General features: G+C 39.6%; 2 protein-coding genes across 3 annotated transcripts in view; one reads left to right on the top strand and one right to left on the bottom strand.

Annotated features, from left to right (window-relative positions):
- Positions 1-116: 116 nt before the first annotated feature.
- LOC129673470 (EKC/KEOPS complex subunit Lage3-like) overlaps positions 117-20,120 on the top strand; it is a 74,424-nt gene continuing 54,420 nt past the window's right edge. The window contains exon 1 of the mRNA XM_055603264.1: positions 117-262. The gene's annotated coding sequence lies outside the window, so the exon portion shown is untranslated. The remainder of the gene's footprint in view (positions 263-20,120) is intronic.
- Positions 9,714-20,120, bottom strand: part of Ttpa (alpha tocopherol transfer protein) — a 24,264-nt gene continuing 13,857 nt past the window's right edge. Inside the window, exons 3-5 of one of the 2 annotated variants that reach the window (XM_055603261.1) lie at positions 19,862-20,055; positions 17,628-17,738; positions 9,714-10,173 (exon numbers count right to left, since the gene is read on the bottom strand). In XM_055603261.1, coding sequence (XP_055459236.1) covers positions 10,003-10,173; positions 17,628-17,738; positions 19,862-20,055 — 476 coding nt within the window. In that variant the 3' untranslated portion in view covers positions 9,714-10,002. Of the gene's footprint in view, positions 10,174-13,256; positions 15,358-17,627; positions 17,739-19,861; positions 20,056-20,120 lie in introns of those variants that run through there. The other variant, XM_055603262.1, reaches the window with a different exon arrangement.

Raw genomic sequence — 20,120 nt, 5'->3', positions numbered from 1 at the left:
GGGCGCGGCCCGGCGGCCTGGGCCGCGCTGGGCCTGGCTGGCGCGCACGGCCGCGCCGCTCGGGCCTATGGGAAATGCAGTCCGGGCGCGCGCGTGCGGCGGCCGCGGGGCGGGGGCCGGCGGCTCAGGGAGCGTGCTCGACGCCGCCTCATCGCCCCGCGCGCCACCCGCGACCCGCGGCCCCGCGCGTGGCACGCGCCCGAAGGCCGCGGCTGAGACGCCGGAGACGCGGCGGGTGGAGCCCCGCTGGCCTCCGAGTCCTGTGAGTTCTCCCCGTGAACTATTATGTCGCCTGGCGAGGTCAGCCACTCCGGGCTGTGGCGCCCAGCCCAGGACCTAACGGCGCGCTGGGGTCCGGCCTGGCCCTGTGTGGTAACCAGGCAGCAGAGGCTGGCGAGGTTCTAGAAGTCGCCAGAGAACTCTGCTGCCCGAGCGTAGGTGCCCTGGCTCTGAGGTGGTGACAGCATGTCGTGCTAGGACAGGGGGTGACTTCCGAGAGACATTGCACTGCTCTCTATTTTGGGGACACGCGGCTGTCTGCAGGGAGTGAAAGGCCCAAAGGACACCTTCCTTGCCTTAGAACTGGGTCCTGGCTCGTAGCCCAAACCAGGCAAGACCAGGCCACACTCAGACGACCCAGGGTCCTTGATGGGCTTCGCTGTTAGCACCAACCCCAGAAAACCACTAGTTATCTTACAAAATGATGGCAGTGGCAACAGCCAAGCTGTTAAAGGCTCAGGTTGACAAATGTAGTTCGAATGTACGAATGCATGCTTTCACAGCCTGCAGCACAGGGAAGGTCCTTCCTGTCAAGGCTCAACTAAACTCCAGATTAAAACAGAAAATCTATCGAAGATGAAAAGGTGTACTGAATGATGTCATTTGTGTAAAACGTTTACAGTGTAGGGGAGGAAAAAAAAAAAAAAGGCAGAACGTGACTTGTGGAAAAAAACAATAGAAAAGTTCTGGCAAGCGCCAAGAAAAAGAACTGCAATACGTGGCTTAGTTTAGTAAGAGTACTGTAGAAGGGCGTGGTGAAAGCTACTGAGAACGTGTAAAGCAGGACTGAGCTTACCTGAGTTGATAAGGATCTATTGCAAGTACGTGTCTGTGCTGATGGAGCAATTGTCTACCCACAAAGGAGAATTTTTCTCTGCCTTTACACACAAAAATAAACTCCAGGTGGTGAAAAGCTGTACGTGTGAAAGGTGAAATGCTAGACTTTGGTTGGAAAATAAAGCCATATGTGTATCCGTAACTTTTATGGTCAGATTCGTTCTTAAGATATCAAGTTTTATGAACATCATAAAACATTTTTAAAAAATATGTATTAATGAAAATGAATGGATTTGGCTGTGTTAAAGTTTGATGCTTTTGGTAGATGGTTGATTATTTCAACCGTTCTGGGAAGCTATTAGGTAATACCTGATGCAGGTGTGAAGTCACATATTCTGTCATCCACCATTTGTCAGATGGAAGTACGTGCCTGCCACATAGTCTCTCCAACTAGGTCAAGGGGCCCCCACCCTGATGAACAGATTGATGCTATTCCACAGGCGTTGGTCAGGGCTGATAGGAGTGGCTAGTTCCACTGTGGAACATGGAACAAGACTAGCCCCTTTTTGTTCACTTGCTTCCTCTTGTACCATGTGATGATGCCATTGGCCGTGAGGCTCTCACCAGAGACCAACAAGCACGAGTGCCTGTTAGAAAAGAGACCTAAGAAGCCAGATCCCATAGCATAAAGAAATCTGACCACACACCCTGTAGCTCTCTCCCTGGGACGGATCAAGAAGTTATTCTGTGCTGTGGACTAACAGCAGTCACTAATCTGTATTCCTAACCGTTATCTGGCTCCTCCATGCTCTTGTCCCAGACTAAAGTGATGTTAAAAAAATAAAAATAAATAACGACTTTGTATCAGCCATCAAAACTTAATCCCATCACTCAAGCAGAGGCAGATGGATCTCTGGTTCAAGGCTAGCAGAGGCTACGCAATGAAATGCTGTGCATAGATACGTGTGTGTGTGTGTGTGTGTGTGTGTGTGTGTGTGTGTGTGTGTGTGTTTCAAGTGGGAAAGGTGCATATTCTCTATTGTTCAGTGGATCTCTCTGTAAGCTCCTTTGGTTTCCCCTGCATGTCTGAACAGCTTTCTCTCTATGCCTTTAAGATCTCCCTCTTACTGAAGCACCTGCCCGAGAGGTAAAGGGACCCTCACTTTGTGGCCCTGCCATGCTGCCATTTGGTCACTTGCCTGGAATTCACGGCTGTCCGCTTCCCAGGTGCCAGGATGAGTAGCTACACCACCATTTCTGGCGTCCTGGTGATTTTAAATCCCATTAAGCTGGTGATTAAGATTAGCTATCACAATCTTGATGAAATTCCAAAGCTTATGAAAGTAAGAGAAACTGCTAGTCAAGTGAATTGATAGCCTACAGAATGGGGTAAAATCTTTGCTACCTACCAAAGGACTAACACAAATAAATAATAAACAAAAAAAATTCAAAAAATATATTGCAAAAATCAAACAACCTAATCAACTTCAACATAAAATAAGGAATTCTCAAAGATGAAATACAAATAGCTAATAAACACATGAAAAAAGTCAACTGTACTAGGTATTAGAAATATGAATTAAAGCTGTATTCACATGCTGTCTTACCCCAGTATGAACAGCAATCTTTAGGAAATAATAAGTGCTAGTGAGATGTGGGCAAAAGGGAACACAGACACTGTTGATTGCGGTGTAAACTAGTCCATCTACACAGATCAGTTTGGAAATAAGGGTTAGTAAGATAGCTCAGTAGGTAAAGCTGCCTCTCAGCAACTGTGATAATGTAAGTTCAACTCCCAGTACCCACATGATGAAGAAATCAACTTGACTTCTCTTCTGACTGTTTATGCACTGTGGCATGGGTGTGTTCTTTCCTCATACTCAGAATATATAGAATGGAATAATGATTCACTCAACCAATCTTAATATAGATGGACAGTAAAATCCAGCTGCAGCACTTCTGGGTGTTTACCCAAGAGACTCCAAGTCAGCGTATCACAGAGATTCTTGCACACTGGTGTTTACTGCAGCACTGTTCACAATACAAATGTCATGTAACCAACCTGGAGATGTGGCAGCATAAGAATGGATACAGAAAATGTGGTTATATACACTATGGAATTTTCAGCCAAAGAGAAAAAAGTTATGTCATTTTCAGGAAAACAAATCAATGAAAAATATCATACTAAGTGAATTGAGCCAGTCAGAAAAACAAATATTGTATAATTTCATGTATGATTTTTAATCTTTAAAAAGATGTACAAAATCCTATCTATACATATGGCATGAAGTAGAACTGTAATCTTCTAGAGAAATAGAATAACTTAAAAGATGGAGAGGAAGGGAGGGAAAGATTGGGAGTAGGTGGAGAATACATTCAACATGCAATGTATACTTGTATGACAATGTCCTTATGGAATACGGAACCATGAACTACCACTGTCCGGGACAGGAAATACTCAAATGGAAATTTTGTAAAACAAATGAAAAAACAAGGAGGAAAAAAAAAGCCAGGAATTAGAACAGCATGCAGATGTGAAAAACAGGTGTGAGCGAAAGTGCAGGATGTGAGTGACAGGACACCAAGTTGTAGCATGTGGATTATTCCAGTCCAGAAAGAACAAGACAAAGCATGGAGAGCTCCATACTCAGCAACACCTGCACAGGACAGAGGCCTAGAAAAAAAACTGAACTAGAATAACCAATTCTGTACATGTACCCAAGTTACAAGACACTCAGAAAAATCCTTTGATCTAATCCACCAGACAAAACCACTTAATGATGAGGGTAAGCCTCTTGGGATAACCTCAGACTTCAAGAACAATATGAAAATCAAAGCAAGTTTGGCAAGATGGCTCAGTGGGTAAAAGCATAAAGCACTTGCAGCAGAAGCCTGTGGCCTGAGTTCAGTCTCTAGACCCCACATTAAAACAAACAAAAACAAATAAACAAACAAACAAACAAAAACCAGATGCAGTAGCACCTATCTGTAATTCCAGCAGTCCTGTGGTTAGATGACAGGCAGAGACTTGACAGGAAGCTCATGGGTCAGTTAGTTTGGAGTATTCAGCAGGGTGGAAACAAAAGAGCCCATCTCTCAACAAAATGGAAAAAGAGAAGCAGCAGTTGAAAGTTGTCTTCTGGCCATATGTGTGCAAGATGCATGTCTTGCATGCATCTCAGCACATGAACCCTAAGAAAATCAAGACAATGGGATGTTTTTAAACTCAAGTTCATTCTTAGTGTTTGAAATATAATTCGTCAAGGCAGGGACCATGATGGGTTCATGCCAAGGTGTGCCCCTAAGAAATTATGCTGTGTAACAGATCTGGAATAAGGAGGTTTGTTGGGGGAAGGGAGAAAAGTAAGAACCTGGAGAAGGGGAAGAGGCAGATGAGTGGATGTATAGACAGGCAGACAGATGAGAGCAAAGCCATGAGGGCTGAGAGAGGAGTCAGAGAGAGAGAGAGAGAGAGAGAGAGAGAGAGAGAGAGAGAGAGAGAGAAGGGGTGTGCTTAGGACAAAAAAAAAAAAAAAGAGGAGAGAGAATTATGCCAAAAACCAAAAACAGAGAGCTGGGGTCATGGCAGTCTGTTTATCTGCTGATGATGATAGTGGCAGGTGATACCATAAGCAATTGCTAGATCCCTGAGAGCATGCCAGTAGAACTGCCCATATCTTAACCCTTAGTCCTTTGTGCAGTTGAACTGTCCTCAAGTGGCAGAGCCAGGTTGTACACCCTGACCTTCTGCTAGGGTCTGACTGCATACCAGCTCTATAAGATTGGGAAAATAGTATATGCATGTAAGGTCACCTTCTAGCCAGGACACAAGCAGGAAGACTGCCAAAAATTCAGACAGCAATGACAAAAGAGAGAGGTAGGAAGAGAAGGCTCCAGAAATGTGACACACAGCATGATCCAATGTAGAAAAGACACAGAGCTGAGGAAACAGTAAGATCAAAAATTCACAATACAAAACACGTCTTGCCTGTTTACTAATTCTTGCTCAGGAAGGATGATATTTTCTATGCTGAGGAGCCAGAAATACCCAGAGGGGCATGTGAAGTCAGGAGTTCTACAATGAGAGGATAGGAAAACAGATTGAGCCTAGGTGTGAAGAGTCTTGGGTGTTAATCAGCGACTTACCCTGTGTGCAATGCTTTTGTCTTTGAAAGTGAGGCTATAAAATCTTACAGAGATAATTCTGGCAGTGTGTAAAGAACAGTGGAAGAGATCATGAATAACCTGTAGTTCAAGAGGAAGCTGCTGCTCTCAGTTAGATGAGATGTGTTTAGCAATGTGGACCAAGGTCAGAATATGTCAAAGCAGGTTGGATAGAATCTGTACTGCTCACTATGCAGAGGCGAGTCTAAAACAAGTAATGCCATGAAGGAAGTATATGGACTTAGAGCCAATTGAGGTAAATTCAGTCTGATTCTGTCACTGACACTGTGATTCTACACAGATGACTCAGTGTCTACAAATCTTATGTACATAATCTAAAATACTTAGTGCTGTTGGTATCCAAGGCTTCCCATATTAGGACTTGCATGGATGGCCAAGGTGACTGAACCACTCTCTTATAACACCCCTTTTGACAAAATGCATGGCTGTTTCTGAAAAATGTCCTACTTGTGATATTCCCCAGGCCTTTGCCCATGTTACTTTTATTTGAAATAACATTTGTGGTACTTTGAATGAGAATGTTCCCCATAGCCTCATATGTTATAATGCTTGTTCCCCAGTTGGTGGGGAAATATTTAGAAAGAATTAAGAGATGCTGTCTTGCTGGAGGAGGTGTGTCACTAGGGTCAGGCTTTTAAGTTTCAAAAGACTCATGCTCTCTGCTCCCTGCTTACCGTTCAAGATGTGAGCTCTCAGCTGTGCTTGCTGCCATGCCTTTGCTACACCATCATGGATTCTAACCCTCTGAAGCAATAAGCCAAATTATATGCTTGATTTTGTAAGCTGTCTTGGTCATGATGTTTTGTCAAAGCATATAAAACCCAACTAAGACAGCTTCCTACCCCCTCTGAGTTGTCATTGCAACTTAGGAAATTAGGCTGCCTTTGATAGTACTTCATCTGTGCTATTTTGGCACAATGCCTCCTCAGTTACCCCAGGTGGAAACTCTTTTCTTTAGTTAAACCTCAAAGTCCTTTATTGGCATTACTCAAATTTCCTTTATAGTGAACTATTCCCTGACAATTTTCGATATGCTGTTTTCTCTCTTCTATCTGTTTAATATTTGTAGTGGTTTGAATGAAAGTGGTCCCATGGGCTTACATCTTGAATGCTTAGTCATCAGAAGTGAAACTGTTTAGATGATTAGAAGGATTAAGATGTGTGGCCTTGTTAGAGGAAGAATGTCACTAGGGGTGTGCTTTGAGTCTCCTCTCCCTACTCTCTCCCCCTTCACCTCCTCCTCCTGTTCTTCCTTTCTCCCTGCTACTTCTCCAGCACCACACCTGCCTGCCTGCTGCCTCCCAGTTCCCCACCATGATGGTAATGAACTTGTCTCTGAAACTTGCTCCTATTTAAATGCTTTATAATCATTTCCTTGATCATGATGTCTCTTCACAGCAATGAAACAGTGACTAAGAGAGAAGTTGGTACCAGGGAGTGGTGTATTAAAGTGATAACCCTGACCATTATGTTTGTTGAGGAAATAAGAGTTTGAAACTTTGGACTATAAAATGAGTCTAACACTTTCAGCAGGGCTTCAGAGGCAGGGCATACTAGTAAGAGCATAGAAAACAGTGGTGCAGAGGGCATTGTGAACTGTGGGGGCCCAGCTCAAGAGATTTCAGAGGGAAAGAATATTATTGGCTGACATGGAGACCATGCTTGTGCTATTTTGACAGAGAATGGTTGCTTTTTGCTCTTGTCCTAAAAATCTGCCTGAGACTAAATTGAAGAATTTTAGATTGATGATGCTGGCAGAGGAGATTGCAAGCCAGCTTAGTACTGACTGTGTCATGTGGTTATTAGTGATTGATTGCTCTTACGTAGACCTACAGTGTGTGATGGCTAAGAAAACTCCATTCTGTAACAGGAACCCATCTACGTAGACATTTCCTTTTGTCCAGAATTCCTAAAGATGAGCTCCTAGAAACCAGAACACTCCCAAAAATAGTGTTGCTGCTGTTAGGTAATTACCCGCTTACTCTGGCTTCTGTAAACCTGCATATCATTCTGTAACAAGGTTTGAGGCAGCTCTTTCATCACCATGTAACTGGGAGTGAAGGGAACAACCCTTACAGCTGAAGGGAGTGAAGCAGTTTCTCAAGCACCAGCAAATCCCAACTTAAAAAGCCCTTCATCTAGCCCCTTCTGGGTGGCGTGCCTTCCATTGCCTTCTAGGCTGCTGCCCTGCTAACAGTAATAATAAATCCACTTAGTAATTATTTGCATTGAGTCTGTGGGCTTTTCCCAGTATTCTCAAAGTTCACAACAAATGAAAAAGAACAAACAGGGCAAAAAGAAATACAAAATGCATATTTTGTGGAGAAAAGTCACACCAAGAAATGTTTTGTTAGAGCCAAGTCCAGTGCTCAAGGACATAAGATTTTAAAGAAAAGCCTGATGTTAATTGGCATCAAGGAAGTAGTAACATCTGGGCAAACCCCCATCTGGCTAAGCTCACAACTTGTGAAAAGTAATTAAAGGAAAGTTTAAATAATGAAGGAAACCATCAACAACAGAAAGCCGTTGGAGTTCCAGAAGCACTTTGATATCAGACATAGGACTCAGAATTTGGAATTTGTCCTGATTTTCAGTCTTACTTTAGTTCAACATTTCTTCACTATGCATCCTATCCTCTCTTTTGGAATGGTAATGTATATTCTTTGCCATTATATATTGGAAGTGTGTGATTAAAAGATTGCCTTGAGCCTCACAAGAGACTTTGAACTTTTAAACAATCTTAAATAACTATGGGGGCTTCTGAAGTTAGACTGAATGCATTTTGATTATAATATGACTACAAGCCTATGGGGGCCAGGGAGAGGAATGTAGTGGAATGGACCCCATAGGTTCATATGTTTGAATGCTTAATCACCAGGGAGTAAAATTGTCTGAGGGTTGAAAGGATTAGGGTGTATAGCCTTGTTGGGAGAATTTTGTCACTTGGAGTTGACTTTGAGATTTCAAAAGCCCACATCAAACCCAGTCTTTCTCTGTCTGCCTGATGTCTGTGGATCAGGATGTAGCTCTTAGCTACTTCTTCAACACCATGAATGACTGCCAGCTGCCATGACCCCACAATGATAATAACAGGCTCTCTTCTGAAACTGTAAGGAAGCCCCTATTAAATGCTTTATTTTCTAAGAGTTGCCTTTGTCATGGTGTCTCTTTACAGAAATAGAACAACACAGTGTTGTCAAAAACAGATATGTGGAACTGGAGACATGGCTCAGTGGTTAGGATCACTGGATGCTTTCCAGATGCCTATTCAATTCCCAGCAGATGGTGGCTCTCAACCATCTGTAACTGCAAGCCCAGGAGATCTGGCACCCTCTTCTGGCCTCTCCAGGCACCAGGTACACATGTAGTACACAGAAGTACATGGAGGCAAAACACTATTCACATAAAATAAAAGTAATAATTAAAAAAGTAGACAATCTGATTGGCTTGAACAAACAATTAGTCAAGTGCTAGGGATCCAATGGGAGTAGCTCATTGTAGCCAAGTGTATGTCTTGGCTGATCAGTGTTCTCCGTCAGTCTTCAATATTATTGGCTTCATTTCTGTTTGCACCTTTGTAACTCGTGATTCTTCCAGTTTTGCCATCTAACAAAGGCAAAACTCAGCAGACTGTACAGAGTGTTCCAGGACGTACAGTGTCACTTGATGGCTGGGTTGGTTTCTTTCTATGATTTAATTTTTTGTTTATACTTTTAATATAAGTTGGTAGTAGAGATAATATTTCAAAAGTACCTTAATGCTATTTCTATAGGTAAAATCTAGTTTAACAAATAAAATCATGATGAGGGTTGGTAGTGAGAGATCAAAAGATTAAAAATCAGCAGCATTATTAAAGGTTAAGGCCTAACCTAAGGCTACCTGGGTATAGACTTGTCCAGAAATGCCCTGAGGGGAAAGTTCATCTTACTACATTCTTTCCCTGCCCTCTAATTATACAGTTGTTAGGAAACCAGCCCATATGACCAGGCCAGAACTGTTTGTAGTCATGGCGCCTAAAGTGTACCAATCATTTCAAAAGTCAATTTCCTTTACCCAATCATGTAATGCCAAAGCATGTACATCACTGCTTACCTTTTTTTTTTCCCTTAAAAACTCTGTACCCCTAGACCTCGGGCTGCATTCCTCTTCTGTTTCCACAGGAGATTTGTGTCCCTTGTTCAAACGCGTATACAATTAAAAAAGTCTCATGTATTTACAGCAGAGTCTACTTACTCCTGGTCTTTTGGTGTTTGAGAACCAGGCATGACAGTAGAAAATTGTTCTAAAAAATGGATTATCTATCTTTTACTTTGTTTTATGAAAATGCTGAGAATAGAACCCATGTCCTCAGGCAGATACATAAAAGGAGCCACAAAGCTAAATGTATAAAGCTAAGTCATACATACTTAAATTAAAGCTCTAAGTAAAATGAAAATAAAAGTAAAACTCATAGTGCGCTAGTTAACCAAATAATAATTGTTTCTTTATTATATTTTATGTTAAATTAAATTAATATCAGGTAAATAGATTATCCCCAAGGGAAATAGAAGCAGTCATCAAAAGTCTCCCAAACAGAGCCCAGGGCCAGATGGTTTCAGTTCAGAATTCTACCAGACCTTCAAAGAAGAGCTAACTCCAATTCTCTTCAAATTATTCCACAAGATAGAAACAGAAGGAACATTAACAAACTCATTCTATGAGGCCACAGTCACCCTGATACCTAAACCACACAAAGACCCAACAAAAAAAGAGAATTTCAGGTCAATCTCCCTTATGAACATTGATGTAAAAATACTCAATAAAATACTTGCAAACCAAATCCAAGAACATATAAAAGAAATCATCCACTGTGACCAAGTAGGCTTCATCCCAGGCATGCAGGGGTGGTTCAATATAAGGAAATCCATCAATGTAATTCACCACATAAACAAACTAAAAGAGAAAAACCACATGATCATCTCCTTAGATGCTGAAAAAGCATTTGACAAAATCCAACACCCATTCATGTTTAAAGTCTTGGAAGATCAGGGATACAAGGCACATACCTAAAGATAGTAAAGGCAATATACAGCAAGCCTATAGACACATCAAACTAAATGGAGAGAAACTTAAACCAATCCCACTGAAATCAGGGACAAGGCAAGGCTGCCCACTCTCTCCATATCTCTTCAACATAGTACTTGAAGTCCTAGCTAGAGTAATAAGACAACTAAAGGAGATCAAGGGAATACACAGTGAAAACAAAGAAGTTGCAGTATCACTATTTACAAATGATATGATAGTATACATGAGTGACCCCAGAAATTCAACCAGAAAACTCCTTCAGCTGATAAATTCCTTCAGCAAAGTGGCTGGACACAAAATTAGCTCAAAAAAAAATCAGAAACCCTCCTGTATACAAAAGACAAAAGGGCTGAGAAAGAAATTAGGAAACTACACCCTTCACAATAGCCACTAATATCATAATGTATCTTGGTGTGACTCTAACCAAAAAAGTGAAAGACATGTTTGAAAAAAACAAGTCTCTGAAGAAAGAAATTGAAGAATATATCAGAAGATTGAAAGATCTCCCATGATCATGGATTGTTAGGATTAACATAGTGAAAATGTCCATCCTACCAATAGCAATCTACAGATTCAATGCAATTCCCATTAAAATACCAACACAATTCTTTATAGAACTTGAAAGTACAATTCTCAATTTCATATGGAAAAATTAAAAAAAAAAAAAACAGAATTGCTAAAACAATCCTGTACAACAACAGATTGTCTGGAGGTATCTCCATCCCTGATCTCAGAATGTACTATAGAGCAATAGTAATGAAATCTGCATGGTACTGGCATAGAAAGAGCCTGGTGGATCAATGCAATTGAATAGATGACCCAGAAATAAACCCACACACCTACGGATACTTGATTTTTGACAAAGATGACAAAACCATACAGTGAAAAAAAAAAAAAAAAGATAGCATCTTTAACAAATGGTGCTGGTCTAACTGGATGTCTACCTGCAGAAAAAATGAAAATAGATCCATATTTTCACCCTGCACAAAAGTCCAAATGGATCAAAGGCCTCAACATAAAACCAGACACACTAAATCTGTTAGAAGAAAAAGTAGGGAAGAGCCTTGAACTCATTGGCACAGGAGACAACTTCCTGAACAGACACCAACAGCACAGGCTCTAAGATCAACAATCAATAAATGGGACCTCAGGAAACTGAAAAGCTTCTATAAAGCAAAGGACACTATCATCAGAAGAAAACGACAGCATTCAGACTGGGAAAGGATCTTCACCAACCCTATATCTGACAGAGTACTAATATCCAGAACATATAAAGAACTGAAGAAGTTAAAAAACAACAAATAAAGTAATCCAATTAAAAATGGAGTACAGAACTAAACAGAGAATTCTCAGTAAAGGAATATTGGAGAAAAACAGTTAAAGAAATGCTCAACATCCATAGTCATCAGGAAAATGCAAATTAAACACCCTGAGATTTCACCTTACACCCAGAATGGCTAAGACCAAAAACTCATCTGACAACACATGTTAGAGAGGATGTGGAAAAAGGGAATCCTCCTCCATTGCTGTTGGGAATGTAACCTTGTACAACCACTTTGGAAATCAATCTGGCGCTTTCTCAGACAATTAGGAATATAACCTCAAGATTCAGCTATATCACTGCTAGGCATATATCGAAAATATGCTCAAGTACACAACAAGGACATTTGCTCAACCGTGTTCATAGCAGCTTTATTCATAATAGTCAGACCTTGGAAACAACCCAGATGTCCCTCAACTGAGGAATGGATACAGAAATTGTGGTACATTTACACAGTGGAATGCTACTCAGCAATTAAAAACAAGGAAATCATGAAATTTACAGGTGGGAACTAGAAAAGATCATCCTAAGTGAGGTATCCCAGAAGCAGAAAGACATATAGGTATACACTCACTTATAAGTGGATATTAGACATATAATATAGGGTAAACATACTAAAATCTGTACACCTAAAGAAGCTAAGCAAGAAGGAGGACCCACCATAAGATGATCAATCCTCATTCAGAAAGACAAACTGAATGGACATTAGAAGAGGGAGAAAACAGGGAACAGGACAGAAGCCTACCACAAAGGACCTCTGAAAGACTTTACTCAGTAGGGTATTAAAGCAGATGCTGAGACTCATAGCCAAACTTTGGGCATAGTGCAGAGAAACTTATGAAAGAAAGGGGAGATAGGAAGACCTGGAGGGGACAGTTGTTCCACAAGGAGAACAACAGAACCAAAAAATCTGGGCCCATGGGTCTTTTCTGAGACTGATACTCCAACCAAGGACCAGGTATGGAGATAACGTAGAACCCCTGCACAGATGTAGCCCACAGCAGCTCAGTGTCCAAGTGGGTTTCCTAGTAAGGAGAACAAGGGCTGTCTCTGATGTGAATTCAGTGCTGGCTCTTTGATCACCTCCCCCTGAGGGGGGAACAGCCTTACCAGGCCACAGAGGAAGACAATGTAGCCAGTCCTAATGAGACCTTATAGGCTAGGGTCAGATTGAATGGGGGAGGACCTCCCCTATCATTGGACTGGGGGAGAGGCAAGGGAGCAGAAGAGGAAGGGAGGGTGGGGCTGGAAGGAGATGAGGGAGGAGGCTACAGCTGGGATACAAAGAAATAAATTGTAATAAATAAGTAAATTATTTACATGTCTAATATATATGTATATATAATGTTTTAGGTATGTTTTACCCTTCAAGTAAAACTGAACATGAATTCCAAAGACATATGACTCAAGGCTGGAATTTATTTTGCAGTGTCTCTCCTTGATATAACACTAAAGAGAGCTCAGCAGCAGGAAAAATAGTCTGCATCTAAAGTGTGTAAGCAAAGGAACCAACGTTTGTATAATGGATAGGGAGATGTGGTATGTCTTTGCTTAATTGTTTTTGAAAGAAATAGCATTTTTTAAAAGAATGCCTCCTTTACATTTTAAATGAAAACTATCAATACCATGGTTTATGAGAAAGATGTTTATTTTTAACAATATTAAAGCAAATTACTGTGAAGTTCAGCAACACACTGAGCACCTATTGAGTTCCCTCTTGGAAAGTGCTTCTGTCACAAATGCAGTGCAGCAGCATGGAGAATACCACACAGCACCCTTCAAACTGTCTACTCACATTGTTCATTGATGGTCTTCATAGGCTTGCTTCATTTTACAAACATTTGAAAGCCCCATCATAGAATGCACTTACACTGATTGACATTTTAAAATCCAGTTTCTTGTTAATTACTTCACTAGTGTAGACATTTAAAACATGCGCCCTTATTGTATTGTGCCATTGCTTCAGAGTCATGGCAAATGATTTAATAGCAACATGTAAAGAAGGTGATTGAGTTTCTGCGATTAAAAGCTTGATAAGCCAGAGGTATTGTGTTACTCATTATTACTTTAGCTGATTTTCTATTATTTTTATACAATTTTAATTTTATAATTTAATAAAGAACATTATTTTTTAAGAAAAAAGACAGCTTTTTTAGTAAAATCAAATAGTAAAGTTAGCATCTAGTTGCTAAATCAAAATTAGACATGTTCTCTAAAGAACATCACTCATTTCAGTTTTTTCAGAGGTATATGTACAGAGAATCATAAGTGTCAGCTCATCTGATTAGACTTATTTTCTTATAAAGAAAAACACCCCTGTACAATGAAAAATATACTACACAAAGATACTCTTTATGATTAATGTTGAAGCCTACACAGTTGAACACAAATTCAACAAATTCTCTATATTGTATTCTTTCAAGTTCAAAAGAAAATTAATTTAAAAAACATTAAGTAAAAAATTATGCCAGAAATTGAAGATTGTACTGAATATGGGATTAGAGTACACCTTTCTCAATGAATGAAAGCCTTAGAAATGAACTGCACCATGATACAGAGAGCTACTGACTGTTTAAATTAAACAGCAATGGTGGGACTTAAAATATTCTGAGATAATAGTAAAACTCAAGTTATTTTATGAACAATCTGAAAAATACTAGACATAACTGCTGGTGGTTAAAAATGTAAACACTTCCTTTCACTTGTGTAGTTCTGTTAAATTTTCAAGTATGAACAGTCTGTTTAAAAGAGATCACAAAGAAGGAGAGGAGGACCTCCCCTATCAGTGGACTTGGGGAGGGGCATGCATGCAGATAGGGAGGGAGGGTGGGACCGGGAGGGGAGGAGGGAGGCGCTTATGGGGGGATACAAAAATGAATAAAGTAAAAAAAAAGAAAAAAAAAGACATGTACCTCTACTTTCCCATCTAAGTCATAAACAGAAGCCATAATTATATCCTTTACTTATTTGCAAATACAAGACTATATGAGAAACCATCAGTTGTGCTCAGAATATTTTCTAAAGGGAATAATTTTTTCAACCACAGTGATTTCATTGATTACAGTATTAATAGTGTGTGATGTACACTCGTAGGCTTCTGTGTGCATATGCTAAAGTAGGCCTTTCCTGAGATGAGCTATCCTGCCAACATAAAGCTATTCAGATTGCAGTCTGAAATGTAACCTGACACCAACTGCAACTGAGCACTAACACTGTTTCACATCAGTTGATACGCTCAATGTTTCTTTCCAGTGGACTGGTGTTCAGTCTAGTATTAAACAATATGATCATAAAAATTTCCCGAACCATACAAAGATACACAGGAACACGTACTTTAGATATAGCTATGTCTGCCCTTCGCGTCTCTTCTAGCATTTAATTGATATAAAAGGAACAGAGCATTGGAAAAGTTAAGCCATTCCCCAGATATCCATGTTGAATGTTTAAAGATCAGATAAGCATCAATTCATTTAGAAGGGTTACTTCTGAATTTAGTAACCAGATAGGATCCCATTCTTGAATTTTTAATGACTAAGACATTCACGGGAAATAACTTCTCATTGGATGGTCTCAGAAATGCTGCTCAGGTAATCTTCAGACTTCATTATAAAATTTGTCCACTCCTGACAAATATCCTCCATGGAGAACTCGTTGCCACCATATTCCAGAGGAAGAATGTCTGGGAAGTGCTGAATTATGGTTGATTTATAACTGTCCCCATGCAGATGAATCTGAAATAGCCACAGTGTTTTAAAAGGTATTGTTTGTCTCTGACTTCACCATGCTAGAAGCCTTTCCAGTGAAAAACTAACCTCACAAAACAGGGTACACTGAGGCAAGCAGGTACCTCTAAATACTGCTCCCTTTATTCCTCTGCTCTAGAGTGTTGCTTCTATTTAGATTGTGCTGCTGTGAATCGTATGATTTTATTGCTTTTTTAGATTTGCATTCGTGTAACTGTCTATCTCTAAATGCATGATAAAAATGTAACACCTGATATTACTTCATAGTAAATAGAAGTATGTAGCTTGCACTCACAATTAGGTTCATGAGGAGTAATTTATATGGCTATAGTCAATGGTTACAACACCATCAAAAAATTATGACAGTTGTGAGCCCTAAATTTTCAAATATTTTAAATTTTAAAAAGTGACTGTAGAATGCCAATAAAGGTAGGATAAAACAAGACATAGAAATAAAAAGTGGATTTTGCCAGAGTAAGTAAGTAAAGAATATTTCCCATAGCAAGAGGTGTAGAAGGACACAAGGTCCACGAGCTTACAGAAAGCACTAGAAAAATCAGAATTGTAAAACACAGGCATTGTTCTTCAGCAGAAGAGACTGACACCTGCTCACAGGGGAGGCTCAAGTGGATGCTGTCTAATAACCTGGTGCTTACGCTATTCTGTGGAGCCAGCCCTTACCGGAATCCCCCAGGTTTCTGGGCATTCCTTCTCAGTCAGTATAACTCATTCTTATGAGAGAGTTCACAGATACTTTGCAAAAGAAGCTTATAATTTTTGCTATTTAGCTGATTACCAATCCTTATCCTTAGCACTGTTTCTAGGTCAACAAAACTTGTTCTTATGTAAGAGGTCATGGTGCTTTTCAAAAGAGATGTACATTGCAAAGAAGTTTCAGTGTAGCCATGCCTGAAGCTTTCTTGTGACAACTGACAAGGGGAAACTCTTTCCCTCAGTGTTTACTGTGTTTAAATATGTAAAAGATAAACTGCTTGAGGTCAAACTCCAGAAGTCTGAACCAGTCTGGCTAACTAAAGTCTCACTGAACCGAGCTTCATTCTTGTCTCTCTTTGGGTCATTTCTCTGCCAACAGAGGACTTTGCAAGGATACCCATATAGAGGTAAATACTTATCAATGCTTTCAGCAACCATTTGATAAGAACCTATATGTGCTGGGAAATGAGGGTTGGGAATGGAGAAATGGCCCTGGGGACCTCATTAGTTCCCAGAACCCATACAAGGAGATTTGTAACTTTAGCTCCGTGGATAAGATGCCCTCCTCTGGCCTACTTGGGCATCTAAGCTGAGCTGCAAGGGTCACTTGAATGTAGAAAACAGAGACAGCTGAACAACGTAACAACATCCCGAATGAAAGCTGTAAGAACGCTCCTCTGCAGATTAGGTCAGGCAAGCAGTTGCTGTTCTGAACAGCAAATTATTGTCAACATTTTAAAATTTCTAAACAACAAAATGTTAACTAAAAAAATTCTATGTGAAATGAAGCTCAGCAGGACAGGTTAGTGAACATTGACTACTTTGGTTAGCTGTAAGACAATAAAGTCATATGCCCCAGGCATGATATGTTTCAGTTACATCTGTTTAATACTTAAGACTGTATGTGTTTCTATTTGTATAACACATCCAGATAAGTTAGAAATAAAAACAAGATAAAAAAAAAAAAGAAACAAACAAAACACAGATTTTGCTGCAAACTCTGCCCTCACCTTCTATCACTGGACTGTTTTCTGTCTGTCCTAACAGAATCTGTTTTTGTGCAGCCATAGTTATATGTTCTGATTCTCCCTCTGCAAGGGTGGCATGCCATAACACTCCTGTGCATGGTGCGCATTTCATCTTAAAACACACACTGCCGTCTTGTGAGTTTGTCACAGTTTGCTCCCCAGACCCCTCATGGTGAATGCTTGATGGTTTTAATCTTCTTTACTATATATGCTCTTCTTGTTGATATACAGCTGTATCTGATGAATGTCCAGAAAATGCTGACATAGTTTGTCATAACTATTATACCACACTGCCCTCTAGAGGGAATATATTTTACACTCCAGTGATACATGAGAGTCAGTTTTCCCAGAGTTTCACAGCCAGTAATGCTAGATTCTTCTAAAGTAAAGTAAATTTTCTTTTATAAGAGTAGTTGACATGTTTGATAAGTATGGGAATATAACAAAGACATCCTTAAATGGAAAGAGGTAAGACTGTTCTTAGGAAATATAATCATTTGCATGTATTTTACTTACCCGGCCCTTAATCTTTTCAGTCAGAAATGGTTTAATCATGGAAAAGACAGCATGAAAAATGACTGGCTCATTTATCAAATGGATACCACGAACTTTCAATGGAAAGGAATCCTTTTGAAAGTAAAGAAAAATAAAAACCTTAATAACAAAACATAAATACTGCAGTTACATTCTAAAGACAAGCCTTTTCTAGGAACACATTATAAGGATCTCCAAGATGGCTCCTTGGGTACAGTGCTTGCTGTGCAAGGATGGAGACCTGAGGTCTCCATGGAAACAACCAGCATGGCTGTGTGTGTTCCCAGTACAAAGGAGCAGACATAGGCAGATCTTCACTCTAGCCAGCCTAGCAGAAATGATGAGCTTCAAAAAATAATGTGGAGAGCAGTAGAAGACAGCAGACATTAACCTCGCTCCTCCATTCATATATGAGTAAGCATGTGCACACACACACACACACACACACACACATAGACACACACAGCAGAATCTAAAGTGTGACTTCATTTTCAAAATGATTTATTTTGTTAACACAAAATCCTGGTTTATATATCATTGTCAGTGTACTCAGAAAAGATCTTAAAAGTATTTTAAGGGCCATCCTACCCACTTTAGCAGAAAATCCACTTCCTAGTCACACATAAAGCTTCTACTAGGGAAACGATGATTTGGAACATTTTTTTAATTTAGTATTTTTACCAAAAAATATTTTTAGAGAAAAATACTCAAACAGCAATGAAAATTGAAAGACTATCATAATAGGTGCATACTTTTTAAACTTTTGATATTGGTATATATCTTTAGTATCAAAGCCATATGGACTACTTAAAATGTTAAGACCTGAAAAAAACACCAACTCATCAATAGTTTTCTTATCCTGAAATTTAACTATTACTGTTAATGAAGACTTTTTTTTATCCCTCTCTTATGAAGAATTTCCCCCATCTTGCTGTTTAGAGATGTATTATTAATTTGTTTTTATTACAGAGTCTATGTGTGATTTTATTTAAGCTTAATTGCCAATATACTCTCTAAACATCTTGCATCCTGTTCTGCCCCATTGTTGCAATATGATTTGTGGGGAGCACTGTGAGTTTTAACATTGTTGAGATGGTCCATCAAATGGATATGTCATCATTTAAGTGATCCCTTTCTTATTTCTGGGCAAGTAAGTTATATCTAATTTTCTTCTATTAGAAGTTATGATGCAGGCACTGTCTCTATGTAGTAAGAGAGATGACTGTGGAATGCAGCTGACCTAGACTAGGATCCTTAGGTTACTGCTCACTTGAAATGGTCATTCTATGCCACCACCCAGGATGGCTGTAGGTAGAAATGCATTTGAGACTTAGGGAAGTACCAAGCACAGAGGAAGATATTACTGTTACAAGTTCTTACTGTAATTTAGGATAATCCTTTAGCTGGGTTCCAGTAGTAAAATTACTAGGCTAAAGATAATGGCTATTTCTAAAGATGTTAGGGGCCAGAAAGTAGCCTCAACTAGTCATCTGCTTGCTATGTAATTGTGAGGACTTGGGACTGATCCCCAAATGCATGAGTTGGGGGAGCTGAGCATGTTTGCATGTGGTTATAACCCTAGCACTGGGGTGGTGGCAACAGGCCCCTGGGGTTAGTTGGCCAGCTAGCCTAGCCTAATCATTGTAAACCAGTGAGAGACCATGTCTCAAAATAGAGTAAATGACACCTAATGAAGGACATCTAAGGCTGTTTTCTGGCTTCCTTATGTATGCACATGTGTAGGTACACACACAAGAACTAAGGTACATACACAAAGATTTCATTTCTGAAGAAAGGCATATCAATTTATATCTGGAAAAACGTGATATTGTATTGTATCATTATTATAAATATATTTTAGTCAGTTTTCTTGTTAGTATTATGACATCAAGTCTCATGTAGCCCAGGCTGGCCTTCTGATCCTTCTGTATGTACCAGCCAAATGCTGGGATTACAGATGTGTTCTACCATGCCTGCCTTGAGCCAACTTTTTAATTTAGGAAGAAACTTAAATGAACAAAATAAAATAACATCCCTTTATTATTTAAATGTATAAATTCTGTAGTTACTTATTTTGAATGTATTTATTTAAAATTAATTATATTTACTGTTAACCTTGTTTAAATATATACCTGTCATTTCTAATATTTAAGTTTCTAAAGTATACACAGACACTATTATATAGTTAACACATAATAATTGAAATATATACTCACTGTAAGTACAGCAGCGATCTTCTTGGCCACAGATGGAGTAATTTGGAAAGCATGAGAAATCTGCCAGCCTTCTAGATCAAATATGGCCTTGATTCCATTCCGTTGAGTTTCTGCCTCCTGAACAATGAGCTCTGATGTGATCAGACTTACACGAAATACATCATAGGCTGTAAAAACTTTTGGATCCCAGTATGCTACAAAAAAATAGATAGATAGATAGATAGATAGATAGATAGATAGATAGATAGATAGATAGATA

This window comes from Psammomys obesus, unplaced genomic scaffold, assembly GCF_907164565.1.
Source record: "Psammomys obesus unplaced genomic scaffold, mPsaObe1.curated_primary_1811, whole genome shotgun sequence".
In the NCBI taxonomy this organism is placed as follows: Eukaryota; Metazoa; Chordata; class Mammalia; order Rodentia; family Muridae; genus Psammomys; species Psammomys obesus.
Note: the sequence above shows the minus strand (reverse complement) of the source record. Positions and strands in the feature narration are given on the sequence as shown.